At 37.0% G+C, this 19,400-nt stretch overlaps 1 protein-coding gene across 1 annotated transcript in view; it reads left to right on the top strand.

The window, feature by feature from the left end:
- Positions 1 to 19,400, top strand: part of KPNA1 (karyopherin subunit alpha 1) — a 56,460-nt gene that overhangs the window by 2,722 nt on the left and 34,338 nt on the right. The window contains exons 2-6 of the mRNA XM_035569596.2: positions 9,453 to 9,586; positions 11,750 to 11,857; positions 13,696 to 13,795; positions 14,378 to 14,472; positions 15,598 to 15,729. Coding sequence (XP_035425489.1) covers positions 9,458 to 9,586; positions 11,750 to 11,857; positions 13,696 to 13,795; positions 14,378 to 14,472; positions 15,598 to 15,729 — 564 coding nt within the window. The 5' untranslated portion in view covers positions 9,453 to 9,457. The remainder of the gene's footprint in view (positions 1 to 9,452; positions 9,587 to 11,749; positions 11,858 to 13,695; positions 13,796 to 14,377; positions 14,473 to 15,597; positions 15,730 to 19,400) is intronic.

Below are 19,400 nucleotides of genomic sequence, written 5' to 3'. Positions count from 1 at the left end.
TGATATGATAGCAAGTCATTTTTTTCTGCTCTCAAGAAAAAAAATAAATGTGTCCATAGTCTATTACAACTTTTGAAGTCAAGTGAGTAACGGATTATACTGGTCTATTTTATATCCAGGCATGAGTGTAGGGTTTTCATGATACAAAATGCAACAGCAAGATGCAAGTCCCACAGAAATATCAGTGCTTTTGAATTGTTTTGAAGATGGTAGGGGAACTCTGTAAAAACAGCAAAAAGGAGCGTAAAGCACTTGGTGAAAACCTCCAGTACATAGAAAAGCTGCAGAGCAATAGGACTGGAAATCATATTATGCCACCTCATGAATGTCTTAGACTGTATTAAACATTGTGTGAATTCAGTAATTTATTATGAAGAAAAAAAAAAGTAGAGGTAGTCTAGGTAGGTGATGGGCAGTGAATTTCCTTTCACCAGAAATTTTGGGTTTAAAAAGTATGTCAGTAGTAGTAGGTGTATGAAGTAGTGGTGAATCGGACATAACTTTTCCGTTTCTATTTATCCATTCATGCAGTAAAGGGGTAAATGGAGTTCAGTAGTATGGAATGAATCTTGTATTGGGATGAAGTTAATACTTGCTTGACACAAAATTAATGCTCAGTGTCAGGAGGAGACAGAACCTGAAAATATTAGAACTGGAAGAAACAGGGCTGTGTTCCTGGGTGTGTACAGAGAGTAACACACTGAGTTGTAAGAGTATCTCGTAAGATTTAAAAGTTAGCTAGTCACCAACTGCTGAAACTATCTTTATGATCTAGAACAGTTATTCCTTCTTTTCCTGCTTTTATTTGGTAGTTTGGGCTGCTGGCCAGGCTCAGCAGGAGAATTCATATGTTCTGTGAGAATCTAACCAGTTTGACAAGCAAGGATTTATTTTATTTTACAATCTGGGTTTGATGTTGAGATGATAAGAGCTGCTGGCTTTGGAATTAAATATCCTGTGGCTAAACATCCTGAATGTCTTTATCTCCAAAGGCGGCATTGTAAGCCTACTAAATCTAGTGCTGAGGTTACACCTGACAGAAAATGCACCTGTTGGTGTATTAAAATGGCATTTTGGTGAACAAACCACTTTTTGGTTGCAAACAAACCACAAAGTGCCTTTAAGAAATGTCAGATAATAATTTTGTCATTATGATTAAACTATTTTTTTTAATTATATGAAGCAGGATGAAGTTGCCTCTTAAAAGATGTAGGGCTCCTTTGTAGCTTACACATGATCACCTGTTTAACTGTCTGTTTCACTGTTCTTTTGTGTTATTAAATGATTGGAAAGGAAATGTGCATTCATTGGATTTAGGAGCAGTTGGTAGGAGGGATGCTAGGTGCCAGTGACGGGAGGCAGAGCCGGCATCATCAAGCTTTAAAGTTCTTGGGCGTATTGGCTTGGTGTGGCTGATACATCTGTATTATGCAACTCTTTCAGTTGCTGATGTCCAAAGCTCGTACACATTCTGCAGAATTTTGGCTCACTGTTATTTTGTGCTGTTACAATTGCTATTGGTGTCCAATTACCCGGAAGAGCTTTGAGCACATTTCATACCTTTCATAATGCTGAGTCACAGCAACCAATAAATTTGTCGAAGGCAAGTTTGTCATCAGGGGATACAAGAGAGAGGTTTTGTTTCAGTGCCTGCGGTCATTCACAACCCCAAATAAAAGTTGCTTGAAACTACAAATTAAACTTAATTTAGTTTATTTTTTAACCTAATTTGTTTAAGAATGTATGGAATTTCTTATTTGCATGATATGGAGTGCTGAAAGGTTCATGCTTGTTCTCTTGCAAAGAATGTTTAGGACACATTAGAAATTTTACGATGACTTTTTTTCCAGCAGACAACAACTGTCAAATTACATAGATAACTATTGGACTATTGTTTTTCAAACGGCCCAGTTTTTAGAGAAAATACAGAAAATACATTGTGGGTCAGCTCGTTCTGTAAGTGTGGGGAGGATGTGCTGTAATCTTAATGAAAATAAAAATGAATCTCTGCTTTAAAAGAAAAGCATTGCATTTTCATTTGACACATAGGAGTAATCACTTTTGTTATTTCATGTACATGGTCATGTTAGCATGAAGTTATTTTTTTAATGTACGCATAATCCTATGTGTTTGAAAAATTTAATTCCTCATCACTAGCTGCTTTGTTTTATGGCTTGTGGGAACTTTTTGGTTTCAGGTTGATTGTTCACTATGGGTTTATAGAAATCAGCATTCATTTAAACAGATTTGTGTGCAGTGCAATGGCTTTGAATGCAGCAGAAAAAAATCTGTGTTTGTTATTCAAACCTAGGCCCTTTAAATAAATTTGTAGGTGTTTTCCTTTTAAGTTCCCCTGACTTTAAGAGTCAGTGTTTTTTGGCCCTCTTGTTCAAATTAAAAGCTTTGCAGAACTTTGGAAGCTGTATCTGTTGCCTCATTAAGTTAAAATGGACCTTTAAAAATGTGACTAAAACCACATCAGAAATAACTTGGTGATAGTGTACCTATAGTGGAGTACTAGGTATACTGTGTCCGTATATCTTTTATTGTTTTTTCTTCTTTAGTAAAACTGTTTTCTAATAAACCTCATAAATGCCTTACTACTTAATCTCTCCAGTGTTGCTTATTTAAAAAACAAAACCACACAACAACAAAAAAGCCACCACAAAAATGTAATCATTAAACTTCTTAAGATTGGCTTAAGTGACCAGTTCCGTGGGTGTCTCTGCACTTAAAAAGTAGTCCAGGCTGGTGCGCCAGATCTCTTTTGAGACAGCACCAAGTGCCAAGTAATTCTGTTAGTTCTTTTGCTGCAACCGTGAGTATGCTTCCTTGATTTTTTTTAAATTTCTGTGTATTTTTCAGTGTGATAAGGGAAGATTAGGGGTTGGCAAGCTGATGTTTTCCTAACATTGGGGACATCTGAAAAATAAAATCTGCAACCCCATCCATGCTTTTGTGAGCGCAGAAGATCTTTCTGAAGGCTACCTGGGAACATACTAAATTGACCCTTCAGGTTTAGTTGTTTTGCAAAAACACCTTTGTATTTTTGTTTTTATTTTATTACATTTTCACTTTATTTCTGCCTTTTTTTTCGTGTGGAAGATGAGATGTCCTTGAAATGTGACATCCCTACAAACTTGACATCAGGTCTTCTCCATATTGTCCATATAATGTAGTCTCTTTTCTATCTCTGGTTGCTTTTGAGCATGTCTGTTATATTAGCATAACAGTCAATATTGAGCTTTTTAATTAGTCTGTAATTTGATGTTCCATATTGTGCAAAATTGTGCATCTTCTCAGGCTTTGTTATAATTGACTTAAGGTTGACCTTATATTGGGCAAGTAGCAGCCAAACTTGCGAAGTGGCCAAAGAACAGCTAGAACATGCTGTATTTACTGTAGATGAAGTGGATCAATACCTGGTTTACTGTCTTATAAAAGCTGCTAGGACAGAAGCAATTGTGAATTAACTGGTGATGGATGATCTTAGAGGTCGTTTCCAGTCTAAATGATTCTCTGATTCTATGGAAGCAAATTAATAGGTGCATAATAAAGCAGATTTGAAAGAAATGGAGACGGGCAGGAATTCCATGATGAAATCCCCTTGCTACTTCCGTGTTTTGACAACAGGTTCCTAAGACTCTGAACCCTGTTTCAAGGCTTTATGTTCTATCCGAATTCAACCATGAATTTTATGTTGCATTTGAAGCTCCTGTAATCTTTTGACCTCTTGGCTATCAGAAGGTGGTTCCTGCTTGTTCCTCTGTGAGGTCTGCTGTAGGAGTGTGCGTCCCTGCTGTTCTACATACACTGAGGTCTGTCATTCCTTCTAGTGAGTAGGGCTTGTCTGCTGCTGCAGCTTTCCCAAGGCACAGAACATTCATTTCACATGATCATTTTGTTCCTAGTTAGTGCTAGTGTTTGAACTATCGTCATCAAAACTTAACTTTGTAGATCTTTACAAATACTCTAACTGCTCATTTTACAGTGCTTGTGAGACATATTTTGCAATTTCGTTTTATAGCTGGAGAAAGTTAAGCTAAGGTGTTTTAGAAATTGGCTGTGTTGTGCTTGAAGAATAGCTTCTTGGAGCTTAGTTAAATATACTTTCCTCTAGTTGTCCTGAGCTTTACAGGAGTCTGAAGACTTTGGAAATTAGAAATTAATGCCTTGTCCCTTATGGTCATTCCATAGACTTCTGGCTTCTAGTATGTTTTGTCCAATAATTTAACAAAAGAAGCAGATACAGCCTCACCACAGTGTCAGTTTTTCAAGCAACAGGAGGTGGCAGTGAAGAGAGATGTCAGTCTACGGATATTCTGTATGTTCTTTTTTTCCTCAGATAACACTGTCAGCAATGCAGATGTGTTATTTCATCTCTCTAGCATGATGTCTAATGTAGGATGCTGCATAAAAGCTTTTCCAGGGAAATAATAGCATTAATCCCTAGGTAGTATTTGTATCATTATATGCCATATATTATTCATGGTTTTACTATGAAGACTATGCCTGTCTTTATATGTCTGTGTACTATGAAGTTTTCTGTCACTTGCAAGAAAACTGATAGCTTATTTCCAAAATATTTAAATAATTCTGTTAGTATCTTGAACCTGTTGCCTTCAAATTGGCAGAAAGCAAAATAGCAAGGCTTTCTAAAATAAGTACTTTGTGGGTAAAAAATACACCTGTGGTCAAAATGTTGGATTTGTTGGCTGATGAGAGTAATGAATAACCAGGTGCTGCATTCAGTGTAGATGTTTTTTTTTTTTTAAATTGGATGTGTTCCCAGTCTCTCATTAAGAGCATCAGAAGGTGATACATCCTGTAATCAGAAGTCAGTGAATTGCTAGGACATCTGTACAGGCTGTGCTATAGGTGTTTGGCATGATACTAAGAAACACAATTGTGAGGAAACTTTAATTCTCCAGGGTGCGTAGAGTCCTGTGGCAGAGCCACTGAGTAACCAAAAATCTCTGATGGTTAGTCATGTCGCATTCCATCTAGCAGTGTCTGCAATTCTAGTGACAGTGATATCTGGTTTAAGAAGACAAGTTTGTTTTTGTCACTCTTTCAGATGATTGATACCTGATTTAAGAAGGCAGGGAGTTCCTTTTTGTCCCTGTATAGATGATTGCTTGGGACAATGTAGGTCTCTGCAATAAGTGACAACATTTCACAGTGCAAACTGAAATTCTTTGACTTGACCAGCAAGGAGAAATGCAGTACTTTTCCTTTCTCCTAGAAATTTGTGCTCTGATCATCTCCACTTTTGGCACGGCCTTTGTCTTGATCAGCAAAAGAAACGGGGAACGTCATTTCCTTAGTGAATGCAGACACTAAGGAATAGATGGTGGTTTTTCATTTTATTAAAAATTATTTTTTTCATGGTAGCTAAACTGAGGAGGAGGTCATATGGGGTTGGGCTGGTGCTGCACAAAAAGTCAAAGAGTACATCATGAAAACTCCTCCCAGGGTCACCAAAGATTTTTATCTATAGACAGGAGTATGCAGAAATGTGGAAAGCACTACGCTATCTTTAGGAAAGAAGAGATTCGTAGAACATTTCCATGACAACCACCACAGACTTTCACCAGAAGGAGCATTAATTTTGATAGTTCAGAGAAGATCCTGGATTTACTATGAAGAACTTGCCATGGGTGAATTTAAAGTGACCATTGAAAGATTTTCAGTTAAGCTGCAACAAAACTGCTGGAGACAAGTGAGAAGTATTCCCCTCTCTGGTTTAGTCTGGGGGAAAGGCTACATGCTGAAAAATGGAAAAGGATCTTTATAGAAAATAATTCTTGGGTGACTGTAATGACCAACATAAGATTATTTTATTTTCACTCCTAAAGAAAAAAAAAGCATGCTCACACTGAATAGGTCTAAAGATGCTGGCAGTAGATGTGGGGTAGATGAAGTCCTGAATGTGGTCATAGAATTTTCCACCAGTGGTCAGGGAACCAACAGAAGAACCATGTTACTTTAGACTGAGTTTTAGGGATATTGAGGGTATTATAGAACCCTTTAGAAAATAACTTTGGATTGAATAACTATACAAATTAGGCAGATATATAAAATGGTTGTATGGCCACATGTTGTGATTTTGTTGATTTGCTACTGGTTAGGGACTACTATGAAATAATTACAGAATTCTTTGCTAGTTGAATTTGGGAACTTCTCAATGCTGAAGGGAGCTTAATATCTCTGCCTTTAGTTGGAAAAACTGTCTTCCTGGTTATTTGGTGGGAATTTGTAGGACGACTTTACTCCAATGTAATACACGATACACTTGTGAAAGGATTTTAAGTGTACTGATCGCTCAGAAAATAGAGGGGGTTAGTCAGCAAAGTCTTACTTTGTCTTGGAAGTAAGAAATAAGCTTAGCCAAAATTTACAGCTAAAGCTTGTAGAGGATGTAATATTTCTTAAGTTCTAAACATAAAAGAGAACGAGAAAATGTGAAGCCATTAGGTAGAGCAGTTGAGGTAAAGTCAGAATTTAAATAATAAACTAATAAAAGCTGTGCCTGTATTTTCAATAAAGATGATAAATAACACAACAGGACAGGGCTAATAGAGCTATAAGAGGGCTGATAGAGCTAAATGAAAGTTATTTCCTCAAAGCCAGAAGCAAATTTGAAAGGAACTAATATATTAAGGTGGGAGATGAACATAAACAAGGTAAAAATATATATATGAGGAAGAAGAAGAGTATGATAAGGAAACTTGTTGACGATGAAGCTGGATTATGTCACTGGTATTTAGAAACATCGGAACATCGTATGGAAGGACTGCATAATAGTAATGAGGTGAAATTTAGTAATAAGAAATGAAGATGATAAATGTCTAGTATTTCTATAAACTACGAACTTTTATGGACTGAAAGTGAAAATGTGAAATGATCACAGGAGCTATTGAAGTCCTGAAATCCCCAATGAAGGCAAATCTAATCTTGTGAGTTTAAGATGTTTCAGATAAAAGCACAGAATGATTAGTAATGTCATAGGAGGCCGGAGATTTTATCTGGGCTATTGTGTATGCCTGTGTTCATGTTCAAGGGCAGATTGACTAGGGTGGCTACAAAGCCTTTTTTTTTTTCCTGTTAGACGTGTCCTTTTAGCTTGTGTTTTTCCATCTGGTATTTGAGTTCATTTTCTCGACTCTAAAATATATAAAATGTCTTCCAAAATGTTTAGAAACAAGACATATTCTATACTCAGCCTGAGTATTTGTTGGCCTGTATATTAACAGTTAAAACAGTAAAAATTCAGGGCTCCCACAAATAGTTTTTCTGTTTACCATACAGGTAGTAGTCATTTGAAAAACCTAGAAATGGGAAGCAAATGTTGTTGCCGAGCATATTGAAAGAAACGTGAAAACTTTAAGCTTAGACACCTAAACACGTGAAGAATAGAGTCACACAGGAAGAATGTAGCTGTTAAGAATGATGTAGGGAACTTCTGGATTTCTGAGACTATGGTTTTGTAGGATTTTCAGTTAAAAGGAAGCTATTTTAGGAAGTCTTTACAGCAGAATTAGGCTGCTGAATTACCTATGTGATCAGGCTTTCATGTTGCATTCAGTGCTGTCTGTGACTGGCTGGTCTTGAATGCAGTAGTTTTGTGTTTTTTAGCGGTGTTCAAATTTTGCCTAGTGGAACACAGTTTGAAGGGATACCTGGAATGTCTTCTGAACATCAGAATTTTTATACATGATTGTCAGGTATCAGTGACTTTAAAAAGAGGCTCTATTAAGAAACGCATTTGGCTATCCGCTGTTTTTAATCTCTTAAAACTCTTTGTGCTAATGGAAAGAAGAGGAGGTTAGAGTAGACTCTATTATACATCTGATATATTTTTTAAAAAGGTAACCAAAGCTATTGAGAATCTGCGTACACTTGTGTTGCTCCGTTTTAAAATAAAGTGCACAACAGATCATTTCTCACCTGGTGATTCTGTGCTTATGGAATTTGAAGTGGGTAGTGTATCTAACACAACACGTTAGGGCATTTGAGAGACCTTTAACAGTCCTGAAGAGCCACTTTATATATAGTATAGTTTCCTAAATTTCATATTACAGAGTGTCAAATATTTACAACGTATTGCACATTCTGTACCTGTAGGAAGATTCATGGACATACGGAGATATTTTAGAATTCTATTCCTAACATTGTTCGGATTTAAAGGGGAGATGTAAGAGAATCATAGAACGGTTCAGGTTGGAAGGGACCATAAAAATCATCTAGTTCCAACCCCTCTGCCATAGGCAGGGATGCAACCCACTAGATCAGGTTGCTCAGGGCCTCATCCCGCCTGGTCTTGAACACCTCCAGGGATGGGGCATCCACAGCCTCTCTGGGCAACCTGTTCCAGTGCCTCACCACCCTCTGAGTGAAGAATTTCCTCCTAAACCTCTAGTTTAAATCTCTCCTTTTTTAGTTTAGAATCATCCTTCCTTGTCCTGTCACTATCTGATGGAGCAAAGAGTCACTCTGTCTTTTTTATAATTCCCCTTTAAGTACTGAAAGCTGTAATGAGGTCCCCTTGGAGCCCTCTCTTCTTTACGCTGAACAGCCCCAGAAGTAGCAGCAGAGTGGAGCACAGAGGGTAGAGACCTGATCCACAGCCCACTTGGTTTAAGGGTGGTCTTTCTACTCAGTTTTATAGCTATTGATTTATGCTAAGTAACTCCAAAGTGCATCGTTGTACATGTGAATTGTTGTGAGTTGATATTAATTTTGATCTACTGAGTTATACAGGAAAACTGGCAGATGGAAATAATAGACTCAAAAAAGGCTCTTCTGTATAAACAGTAACAGGATTGCAGTCTGGGGGTGAGGAAGAGGGGGAAGAATGGCACTTCTCTTTGCAGAAGCAAGTCTTTTGAGTGGTTAAACCATCCTCACCTGAAATGTGTCTGTCTCCATTTACTTTTTCTTGTAGGTCTTGTCTGGATAGAAGGAACCTGAGGTTGTGTTGAATTAATTTAAAATGTGAATTTGAAGTGCAAAAAAGCCTCTGTACTGACTTCCAAAGTGAATTAAGCTAAAAAGGAGCTAAGACTACTTCACTTCTGAGTAAAACTGTTAATTCCCTGTAGGGAGAGATATTAAGATCTATTAGTATAGCTTTCTTAGCCCAGTCTGTATCCTCTGCCTTACGAATCTCAGTTCCTTCTTAATAAAACGGTTCACTTATGTCTCGCAACCTCAAAGAGTAAAATAAAAGATTGGTGGTCTGGTGTGGAAAAACTGGCACACTGAAGTGTAAATTCTGTAAAGTCATTTTACACCTTTTGAAGTTATTGGAAGTTAGGTGACAGGTTATAGGGAGGCAGTGGCTGGAAGTGCATGGAGAGGTTCTATAGAGATGGAGACAGACCATAAATGGATGTGTGTTGAAGAGTAATTGTTCTCTGACTGATTCTGTTTTTAATTGCAATGTAAAGGAATCATGACGACCTCAGGAAAAGAGAATTTCCGACTGAAAAGCTACAAGAACAAATCTTTGAATCCTGATGAGATGCGCCGCAGGCGGGAGGAAGAGGGTCTTCAGCTACGGAAGCAAAAAAGAGAGGAGCAGGTACTATACTACAGTTGTGATAACCGTAACCAGTCGTTAAACATTTGTGTCTTGCACTGTCTTTACTTCTTTGCTTCTCTCAAAGCTGCTTTGCTTGATTGTTCTTGCCCTGTCAAATTCACGTGTGGTCAGTCTGAAATCGGTCACTTGCAGACATTTCTGCCTCTTCTTCAGGAAGTACAAAATGTAGAGAGTGCTCATCATCCACTCAAGTGTAAGATTGACCAGAGCAGCTTGGAAATAATGGTGATTTCTGGAAAGCTGTCTGACCTTGCACTGGAGGTAGTTGAGGAATTCCTTTTTTTTTTTTTTTTTTTTTACTTTTATTTTCGGCTAGCTGAGTTGTGGTGACTCTGATCTTCATTTAAACAGTGGTAAGGTGAAATGAAAGGAAAAATTTTTTATCCATGTTGAGTTAAAACAAAGATGGTAATGTGCTTAGGTTTGGAATGGTAGGTAAACTCTGTAATCTGTTCCATTTAATATCGTTTTCTTAGCGTCAATACCAGACACTTTCAAGGAAATTCTCTAGTTAGGGAAGAATTCTGAGAGGGAATTGCAAGATTTCTTGTTGGAGGTTTTAACTGGGATCAGCAGGCAGTATTTCCAGACCACTGGTAGTACAGAATGTACTCGGTCTTATCTGTAAAGCTGATGCTAAATTAGGAAAATGAAGAAGTCATTTTAGGAATCTCTTATCTGTGCCTCTGACCTCCCTTGTACCTGATTACCACAGGTTGGCTAAATAAAGTGTAGCAGTACTTTTATTCTCTTAAAGAAAATTGTAGGTCCTATCTGGACAGACAGCGCAGTGGAAGTGGAGCTGCAAGCAGTGTTTTGTTATGTTCCTTTACCACTGCAACAGTTTCAAACCTAATGTGCAGGTACTTCTATTTTTATGTATTTGGCACATGAGAATGTCAGTGGGATGCTTGACTGGCATTGAGGATGACAGAGTTGACATTGCATCGGCTAGTTAGAGCTGTGGTTTAATTATGTGAGGGAACCTGCTTTATTCTTTGACTTGCTTGTTTTCATTTACACTCAGGTTTGTATTCTAATATTTTTAATATATTCTTTGTTTTAATGTCTTAGCATTGATTTTGCATTTTTCAGCCTCTGTGGGGAGAATCTTTTGACCTTTTATTAAAGCTTGTTCAAAGTTCCCCCCCCTTTTTTTTCATTTGGCTTTGTATCCCACAAAAACAATCTCAAGCCTCTGAATTTTTGCATAAACTGCCAACATGTAAAATTTGGCTTAGGATTGTATTTGAGCAATGTTTGAAAAGCTTGGGTGGGCACATTGTCCATTAGCCTGGAAGGAACAGCACTTCACAAGGATGCCTATCACTGAACTGGGGCTGGTGTAAACGTACCAGCTTTGCATACTGTTTTTTCTCCAAAGACAGAGAGAAATAAGCAGCAGGTTGGTGTCAGGGCTCTGTCTTGGCTTCCCTCTTTAGTGGTGCAAATCTGATATGGCTCAGTGCTGGAGTCTTGTTTCCTGGATTCTGAGCAGGAACCTGACAGGCCACGCAGCACTCCTCAATCCATCTTGTCATTGCTAATGTTTCTTCCAGTGAGACAGCTGGATTGAGAAGCTGTAGCGTCTCTCTCTCTTCTAATGACATCTCTGTCTACCTCCTTCATGTGATAGCAACCAAATTCTGTTCATCCCAATATCATATCTTTACACCACTCTCAAGTGATTATCCTCCAAAGTCTTCTCTTTTCCACAGTAACTCAATTATCCCAGCCTCAGTACCTGTTCTACAGGGAGCTGTTATACACAGCAATTTTTCAGGTTTTTGAGCGCGAGCCTCCCCTGCTAACCTTGGGGAGGGCAAGAAACCAATTGTCTGGAAGCTAGAGGTAGCTGGTAGGTGGAGCGTGGGCACTGAAAAAAAGAAGGGAATACCAGTGAGGATTTTTCAGAAATGGCAGGAATGAATATTCCAGCACATTAAGGTGTTCATTTGCTCTGTTACTAAATTGTGTCCATTTATGGTTCAGAGAAGTCCCAGAGTCTATACTATAGCTAGTCTATACTAGCTTCTTTTCAGGTGGTATTGTATATAATTTTTATTATGCATAACATGACATGTCATGTTTATGTAGGCTCTCAGTTCTGTACTGCTTTTATTAAATATTTTTTCTCTTTAGTTGTTTAAACGACGAAATGTTGCAACAGCTGAGGAGGAAGCGGAGGAGGAAGTTATGTCAGATGGTGGCTTCCATGAGGCTCAGATGAACAACATGGAGATGACTTCTGTAAGTGTTGAAACAGGAATATTGTTCATTGAAACTGAGCAGGTCTGTCATGCAGCGACTTGAGGGGAGCAGAATTGCACAAAATCGTGGAAAACTCGAAGAGCTTATGGACAACTTGCAAACACCTGTATCAGTGAACTGACCTGAAACAGATTATGTTATGGATAGAGTGAGTGGTTGCTCAGTGGATATGCCTTCAAGAAAATGAAATAAAATAGCATTGTTCCAATCAGGCTAATCACTTCTTGGTTTTGATGTTGACTGTTATGGGTAATTTTATCAACTTCTGCCCAGAGTTGTTTATTTTTTAAATATGAAACTCATAATGCTTGAAACATGGAAATACAAATGAGTCAATGTGTTCTTGCAATTTGGAAAGTAAAAAGAGGCTGGCTGGAAATCTCCGTTAGCAAACATTCAAGTGGCAGAAATTTAAACCAGGATGTTGGAAACATAGCTAGACCTGCTTAGTTATCTGCAAGTGTCCTTGAGCTCCTTTCGAGGCTGGAATTTCATCCTGCAGGAAAGCCTTCTTTTAGTAGAAATTTAGTTTTTTCTGCTTTTTCCATTTCTTTACTGCAGTCTTCTCCCTGGAAAGGAAAATGGTAAGGGATTCAGGCTATAACAGAGAGGATAAAGAAAAATAGGACTCAGTGTGGACTGTAAAGTTTGATCATTGATGTTTGTATTTGTTTTTGTGTTCAGAGTATGCTTCGATGGAAATCAGGCTGCTTTTGATTTCTGTTGGTGGTTAGACCAGTCTTGAAAATTATTCAAGAGAAATGCCTATAATGTGGTAGATAACTAATGGAATGTATTGTTTTATTCTTCAGATGAGTCCTACATACCATTTGATTATTTGTGTGAAAATACAAACTAAATAGATAGTAAAAAGTAAGGAAAGCCAATCTTATACAGATTAGCATTTTAAATATAAATAATTTCAGGGTCATAAGAGTTGGGGCTGAAAAGGGAAAGATCTAAAAGTACTGCATGTTTTGTTTCCCTTCTCTCTGTAAACTGTTTCGTGTGACAAAAATCTAGATTTATTCTGTTTTATTACTGGGTTGTAAAAGTACTGACAAAGCTCAAGTATTTTCATTACTGTCATCTATCTTCCTGTGCGTTAGGGGTTTGGATGTGATCTATAGAAGGATTTGAATCAGAAAGAGGAATAAAAACAACAAATTCCCTTTCATGGATTTGCATGGGTCAAATCAAACGATGTCAGATTCTACCTGGCGTAAGAAAGGTCACTGATTTAGTTTAGCCATATTAGTGGAAACCATCAGTATTGTGAAAAACTTAATACTCTATTTGATTATGATGCCAAGCATTTGTTTTGTCAATGCTTTTAAAATGACAGTTCTTGTACATTTTGGTGTAAGAGAATGACTCATGATGTACATGTTGCAGATATCCAAACAATAGCATAATCAGTGTTCTTCTTGCATAACAGTAATTGCTATTCTGATTTAAACTACTTTTTGTTAAAGCTGACAATTTTACAGTTATTCTAGAGAAAGGGAGATAAGAGAAAAGGGGAGAGAATACCTGTGAGAGATTATGAGAAGATTTTTTATGGCATAACTTGAGTGAAATCTGAATGTGGGCTTCCAGGAAGAAAGACTACTCTCAAGTATGTTTCTACTTATGGTAGCTGCACATGTATGATGACTCATTTATTGTCTATACTGGTTCTTATCTAGGTTTTTGCTCAATAAAAGATAAACTTGTTAACATTTTAGCAAATATTCTAACCTTTCCCCCACTAATCCACAATTTTCTTTTTCTCTTGTTCTCTGTCGCTTTCATTCTCTCCCCAACCTGAATCGTAGAGTGCTGTCATTACGGCTGATATGATTGAAATGATTTTCTCCAATAGTCCAGAACAGCAGCTTTCAGCCACTCAGAAATTCCGAAAACTTCTTTCTAAAGGTAAGGGCTGAAATTACTTGCAGAAAAATGTAAAACAGTCCATGGCATATATTTTGACTTTGTTAGCAATGAAGATTGTTTCATACAGAAATGTCTGGATGAAGAATTTCATCCAAACAGTGTTGTTTTGCAAAATGCCAACTGCATGTATTTAATAGTTGTTTTTGCTCTTGAAATCTCTAAAACTATTAAGTGATGCAGATGCGATCTCTGATCTGTAACGTAAGTTAAAGTATTGTGGGCAATGTCTCTGTGGCTTGCATATGCTGCTTTCTAGAAGTTGAGCTCTGCACCTGTGTGCCAAAGTGACTTTGCAGATCTGCTGCTGTCAAGTTTATGTGCCTACATTACTGAGTGCATTACTGTTTTGAATTGTGTTACCTTATTTCAAAATTCAAGCTGGAGATTTCCTTTGGTAATAGATACGAATCTATTGCCTTTTAATATAGGCAAAGCGGTGTTACAGAAAACTAACACTCAGGAAAGAACAGTCAACATGCCATTTGATATTTTGATGCAGTAATTTGGGAAATCCCCAGCAAAGAAATGAATATATTTAACTTTGCATTTTATTTTAAATAGAACCAAATCCCCCAATAGACGAAGTCATAAGCACACCAGGAGTGGTGGCAAGGTTTGTGGAGTTCCTCAAACGGAAAGAAAACTGTACATTACAGGTATACAAATATGAATATATCTGCCTTTCTGTATTATGAAGACATTTGGTGATGTAAATCAAGTAGAAAATGTCAGTACTTTGCTTAATGAGCTATACTCTTGTTCTTCACAAGGATAACACAGCTATTTTATATTGAGGGTTTCTTCAAGACAAATTCCATTTCTAGGCCTCTGATAGGGCCAGGAGAGAGAGAGGTCTGAGTTATGTTGTGTGGTGGCTAATATGGAGCGTTTACGCTGACTTTCTTGTGTAACAAAAATCGTTTGAAATGTGGCCTCAAAGAAGGAAAAGCTGTTAAACTAAATGTATCGTTAACCTTTTGTACCAACTGAAAGCAGTTATAAATTTTCAGAATTATGACTTAAATTTTTCATTAAATTCTAAGAAGTTTAAAATTAAAATATATGATGATAAACATAGAAACCCTGCAACTTGCTTGCTTTAGTTTGAAAAACTAAATTGTGTCTGCTACAATGGTGGTTAATTTGTTTTGGACCTACTTCTTGGAACTTTGTCTTTTTTCCAGCTCTCCATTTTTTCTGGTAAGAAATCTTTCTTCCGGGCTAGTATAAAATGGGAGGAAATTGATCCTCTAATGGAAGAAAACATTAATAGTTAACTGCTAAATACAATATGTAGGTTAAATCAATGTTCTTTCAAAAGGCATGGTTAAAGCGATATTCTTTGAAAAGGCATAAGGCAACACTTTGTTAATGCCATGCAATATCCAAATTTTGGTATGTGGAAATATGCAAAAAGGACTTTTCCTTTTTTCCTTTTCTTACAAAATAGAGGAAAGGTATAATTTATAGGAATTACTTTTCAAATTAAGACCAGCAGAATTCTGAAGGTCTGCTAGCTTTTTCTGAGGAGTATGTAGACAGTAACTAAAAGCATGTATCCAAAGTATTTTTCCCCACATGCTGTTTGTATGATGGATTGGATGTGGAAACTCTTCTATGCTGGTGAACATGAAACTGTTTGAGTCTTTGTGCTACAGGCTTCTACTGTATTGTCAATGGAATATCCAGGAAAAAATGGCCTTAAAAAAGACACACAGTCATCATTTTTGGTGTGGCACAGAAGGGTCCCAGTAAACTTTCTTCTGTACTTTGTTTTCCAGTTTGAAGCTGCATGGGTGTTGACAAATATTGCCTCGGGAAATTCCCTTCAAACTCGAATAGTGATCCAAGCAGGAGCCGTCCCCATCTTCATAGAGCTGCTTAGTTCTGAGTTTGAAGATGTACAGGAACAGGTAGAGATTAAGAATGGTGTTGTGTTTTTTCTTTTTTTTTTTCTTCTTACCAAAAGGTGTACAAGACTAATAAAAGTCCTGTTGCTTTAGAGGAAAGTATATTGTTTGGCAGTTTTGCACAAGAGTCCCTTTCTACCTAGCCTGAGTTTAAGATGCAAGTGTTGCTTTTTTGTTTTTCTGGAAATATGTTTAACTACAGCCAATGTGGTAATGCATTTTGATCTCTACCGAGTTAATATTTTTCAGCTTACTGAGGAATTCTAGAAACCTTGCTTAAAAATCACTTTAGAGATGGAAAGATCATGTGTGTTACTCCTGAAGATAAAACACTATGGGATTCTGTTCTCCTAAAATGTAGGAAAAGGAGGCAAAAGTGTAATTAAGCATGCTGTAGGTCTGTTGGATGTTGTCAGAAAAAGATAGTGAAGCAATGTAGTTTACTAAGCTGATGGTTTTTATTGTGGGAGTTGGGCTGAAGTGAAAGAATACATGTGATCTTTATCCATAAATTCAGCTTGAATGCCTTCCTTACAACGTAGATTAATATTCTTTAAGGCCCAAAGGGATCAGTATAAAGCACAGACCAAACACTTGACTAAGTAATTTCCACTTGAGGGCCATAACTCATGTTTGAACTATGTAGGATTTTTAAAAGACATCTAATCTTGCTTTAAGTACTTAAGATGGTGAAATATTAATCGTATTGATGAACAAATTTTCAGCAATTCATAATTCTAACTTTTATATATATATATATATATAAAAATTTGTCTAGCTTTGGGTCCAGGTGTTTGCTCTGTTTTTTTTTTTTTCCTATAGCTAATAATAGATGATAGTTTAAGCTTTTCTTGAGCAAATGAAATTAAAATCTGAATTCTTATTAAGGATATTTTTCTTTTGTGTGTGTGTGTGATCCTTTCTGAACATTTCTTTGTTTCAGTATCTTTTTGTGGTGGTGAAATAACAAGCACTGGTTATTCCAAGTAGTGCTGCTCCATCAGTGCTGTTTGCAGAGGTGGTAGCTAATATTAACTTCAACTTGATTCTTCCCTGCGTAAATATCCAAGATGTCTTTGAGGGCTCTTTGCCACAGAAGCTTGCTGTGAGCTCAGGTTAAGCCAATTATCCAATATGATCCATTGTTCTTTGCAGAGTCACTGACTTCCAGGGCTCAGTTCTCCATCCTGTAAGTGTGCCCTCTATTCTCTCTTCCTGGATGTCTGACCTTGCATTTGGCTGTATTGAGATGCATGATTGGAGGAGTCCGACTCAAAAGTATTGGATTGCTTTGTGTAACTTGCCTTTATCTTATAGCTGGCACAGAATGTGCCACCTGTACTTAAGGTTGCGTAACATTTTACACAAGACAGACACTTTTTTTCCAGCTGCTTGCAGCTTTCCACTCTGTAACTTTCAGTTTTCAATGGCCTGTCTCGGGCTGAATAATTTTGGCAAAGGTGTTTAAAGAGAATTTGGTTGCCCCAGAAAATTATGTTCAAGGAAATAAGTATTTTTGTCATTTTTTAATCTTTCTTTGAGGAAACTACTTTTTTTTTTTTTTTAGGAACTAGAAATGTGATGGGGAGCTTTCTGAAATGGTAGAGATGCTATGTTCTGCCTGTGTGAAAATCTATGCGGACTTAGCTATATGATATAAAAACTAATTTTTAGAGTCTGTTTTTTGGGGGGTGGCATTACTTTACAAAGTCAGCCATCACTTGTAAAGTGCTGTTCCTACAGAATGATTGGTGCACTGAATGTTGTAAAGGCTACTACATTTTTTACTTCTAATGGTCTCCTGTGTAAGAGCTAACTTTTTTATTAGGTTGTTAGTGTCATCCTTGCTGATGTTCAGAGAGCATGTGGGAAGATCCAGCCTGCTTTAGAATGAGTTGTGCAGCTTTCAGCCTTCAGATGTGTGTGAATTAACGGAAGAGCTTAGGGGGGTCACAGTTAAGTCCCTCTCTGACTCCAATAAACTGTTGATATATTAAAGTTCAGATTGCAGGCAGAATCAGTTATAGCTACTGGGAAATATTTTTCTACACAGTTCTGGTGTTGAATCCATGATCTGTCTGTCATCAGTAAGTCTCTGACTACCAGTACAAAATTGCTTTTTGTAGTAAACTGTGCTAGAAAAGATAATGTTGCAGTGTTACCTACACCTTTTCATAATGTGCTGCGGGTGTAGAGGTTGCAGCCCTTCTTAACTGCTGACTTTTGGTTTAATTCAGGCCAGCTTGGAAAAAAAAGCAAAAACCTGTTCTTTCTGACAGCTTTTTTTTTTAAATCACTTTAATATCTAATAAAATAAAAAATAAAGGCATTAGGCACATACATGTTAGCTCTTGTACTTCTACATTACAGAATAGCACTAAGTACACAACTGCACAGTGTTTTTCATAATAACTCTCATTCTGCATGTGTACGGGTCATTGCCCTAGTTACAGATCAGTGAGTAGTAAAGGAGGCTTTTAATTGTTACACTGTGCAGTTTTTGTTAAAGTTGGAACACGTAGTAGATGGAAAAAGGCAGAGATTGTTATGATTAAGGAGGTTGCAGGTTTCTGAGGTAAATGTATCTGCCATGTAGTGTCTAATGCTGAAAAATTTGCTTATATCAGTTTTCAGTAAGTGGATATAGTTATGTCTTTTTTGAATGCTCTGTGTAAAATATTTAATTTCTTTTTGTAGTTACATGCAACTCGGCACATTTGCAAGTGACTTTTGCGATTAGATTTATTTTTTTTTTGAATGGATCTGGTTCTGGATATCTCAGGCTAGATTTCCAAAATTGGAGGATTGACCATTTTGGCCATAATTCTCTCCCCTGTAATCATCCTTCGATTCTTATCTTGTCTCACAGGAGAACTGTGAAGGTGATTATTTTGCAATCCGCTCTTGCAACAAACTATAAACTTATAGGAAAACACAGAGAATAAAACTGTGTTTAGGGCATGCAAGCCAGAAGTCATGCATACAACCATATAGTAAAATAGGAAGAGAAAAAGCAATATTGAAGGCTGTGTGTAGTAAATCATTCTTTGCACTAAGTGATACAGTAATTCTGTAGAAGGAAATCTAAGTAGTAATACCGTTTTGAATATGTATCATAGTATAAATTGAAAATTACTCATTTTGTGATTTAATTTGTCTTAATGGCTAATCATTATCTACTGTTTTTGTCTTCAGTAGGCTTACACCATTGAATTTTTCTTTTATTTAAAACTTCCCTTAGCAGTGATTCAGAAAAACATACCAGTTCACCTTATCTAATCATGATTATTCCAACATTTTTTTCTTATTTGTAGGCCAGTTTTAATGTATTGCGCTGTTTTTGCATATGCTAGTTTCTGAGTCTGGTGTGATGGTTGGTCTTACAGAAGTCAGTGAGGGATCTTTATAACTTTATTAAACAACATGTATTTTAATGAATCTGTAGCTTGTGTCTTTTTACAAGATCTATTTCCCATTAAGCTATGTAGGCTGATATTTTATTACTCTACCATCCTTTAAACTCTTGTATTTCCTTGTTTAAGTTGTGTAACAGCCTTTCCTGGTTATTCCCCGTAATTAGTGGTCAAACTATTTTCCTTCCAAAGAAACCAATTTTATTGCAGACGCTTCATCTCCATTATTTATAAAAACTCCTTGACTACATCTTTCTCTCT

The sequence above is a fragment of the Cygnus atratus genome, chromosome 1 (assembly GCF_013377495.2).
Source record: "Cygnus atratus isolate AKBS03 ecotype Queensland, Australia chromosome 1, CAtr_DNAZoo_HiC_assembly, whole genome shotgun sequence".
NCBI classification, from domain to species: Eukaryota; Metazoa; Chordata; class Aves; order Anseriformes; family Anatidae; genus Cygnus; species Cygnus atratus.
This window is presented reverse-complemented; position numbering and strand designations above follow the sequence as displayed.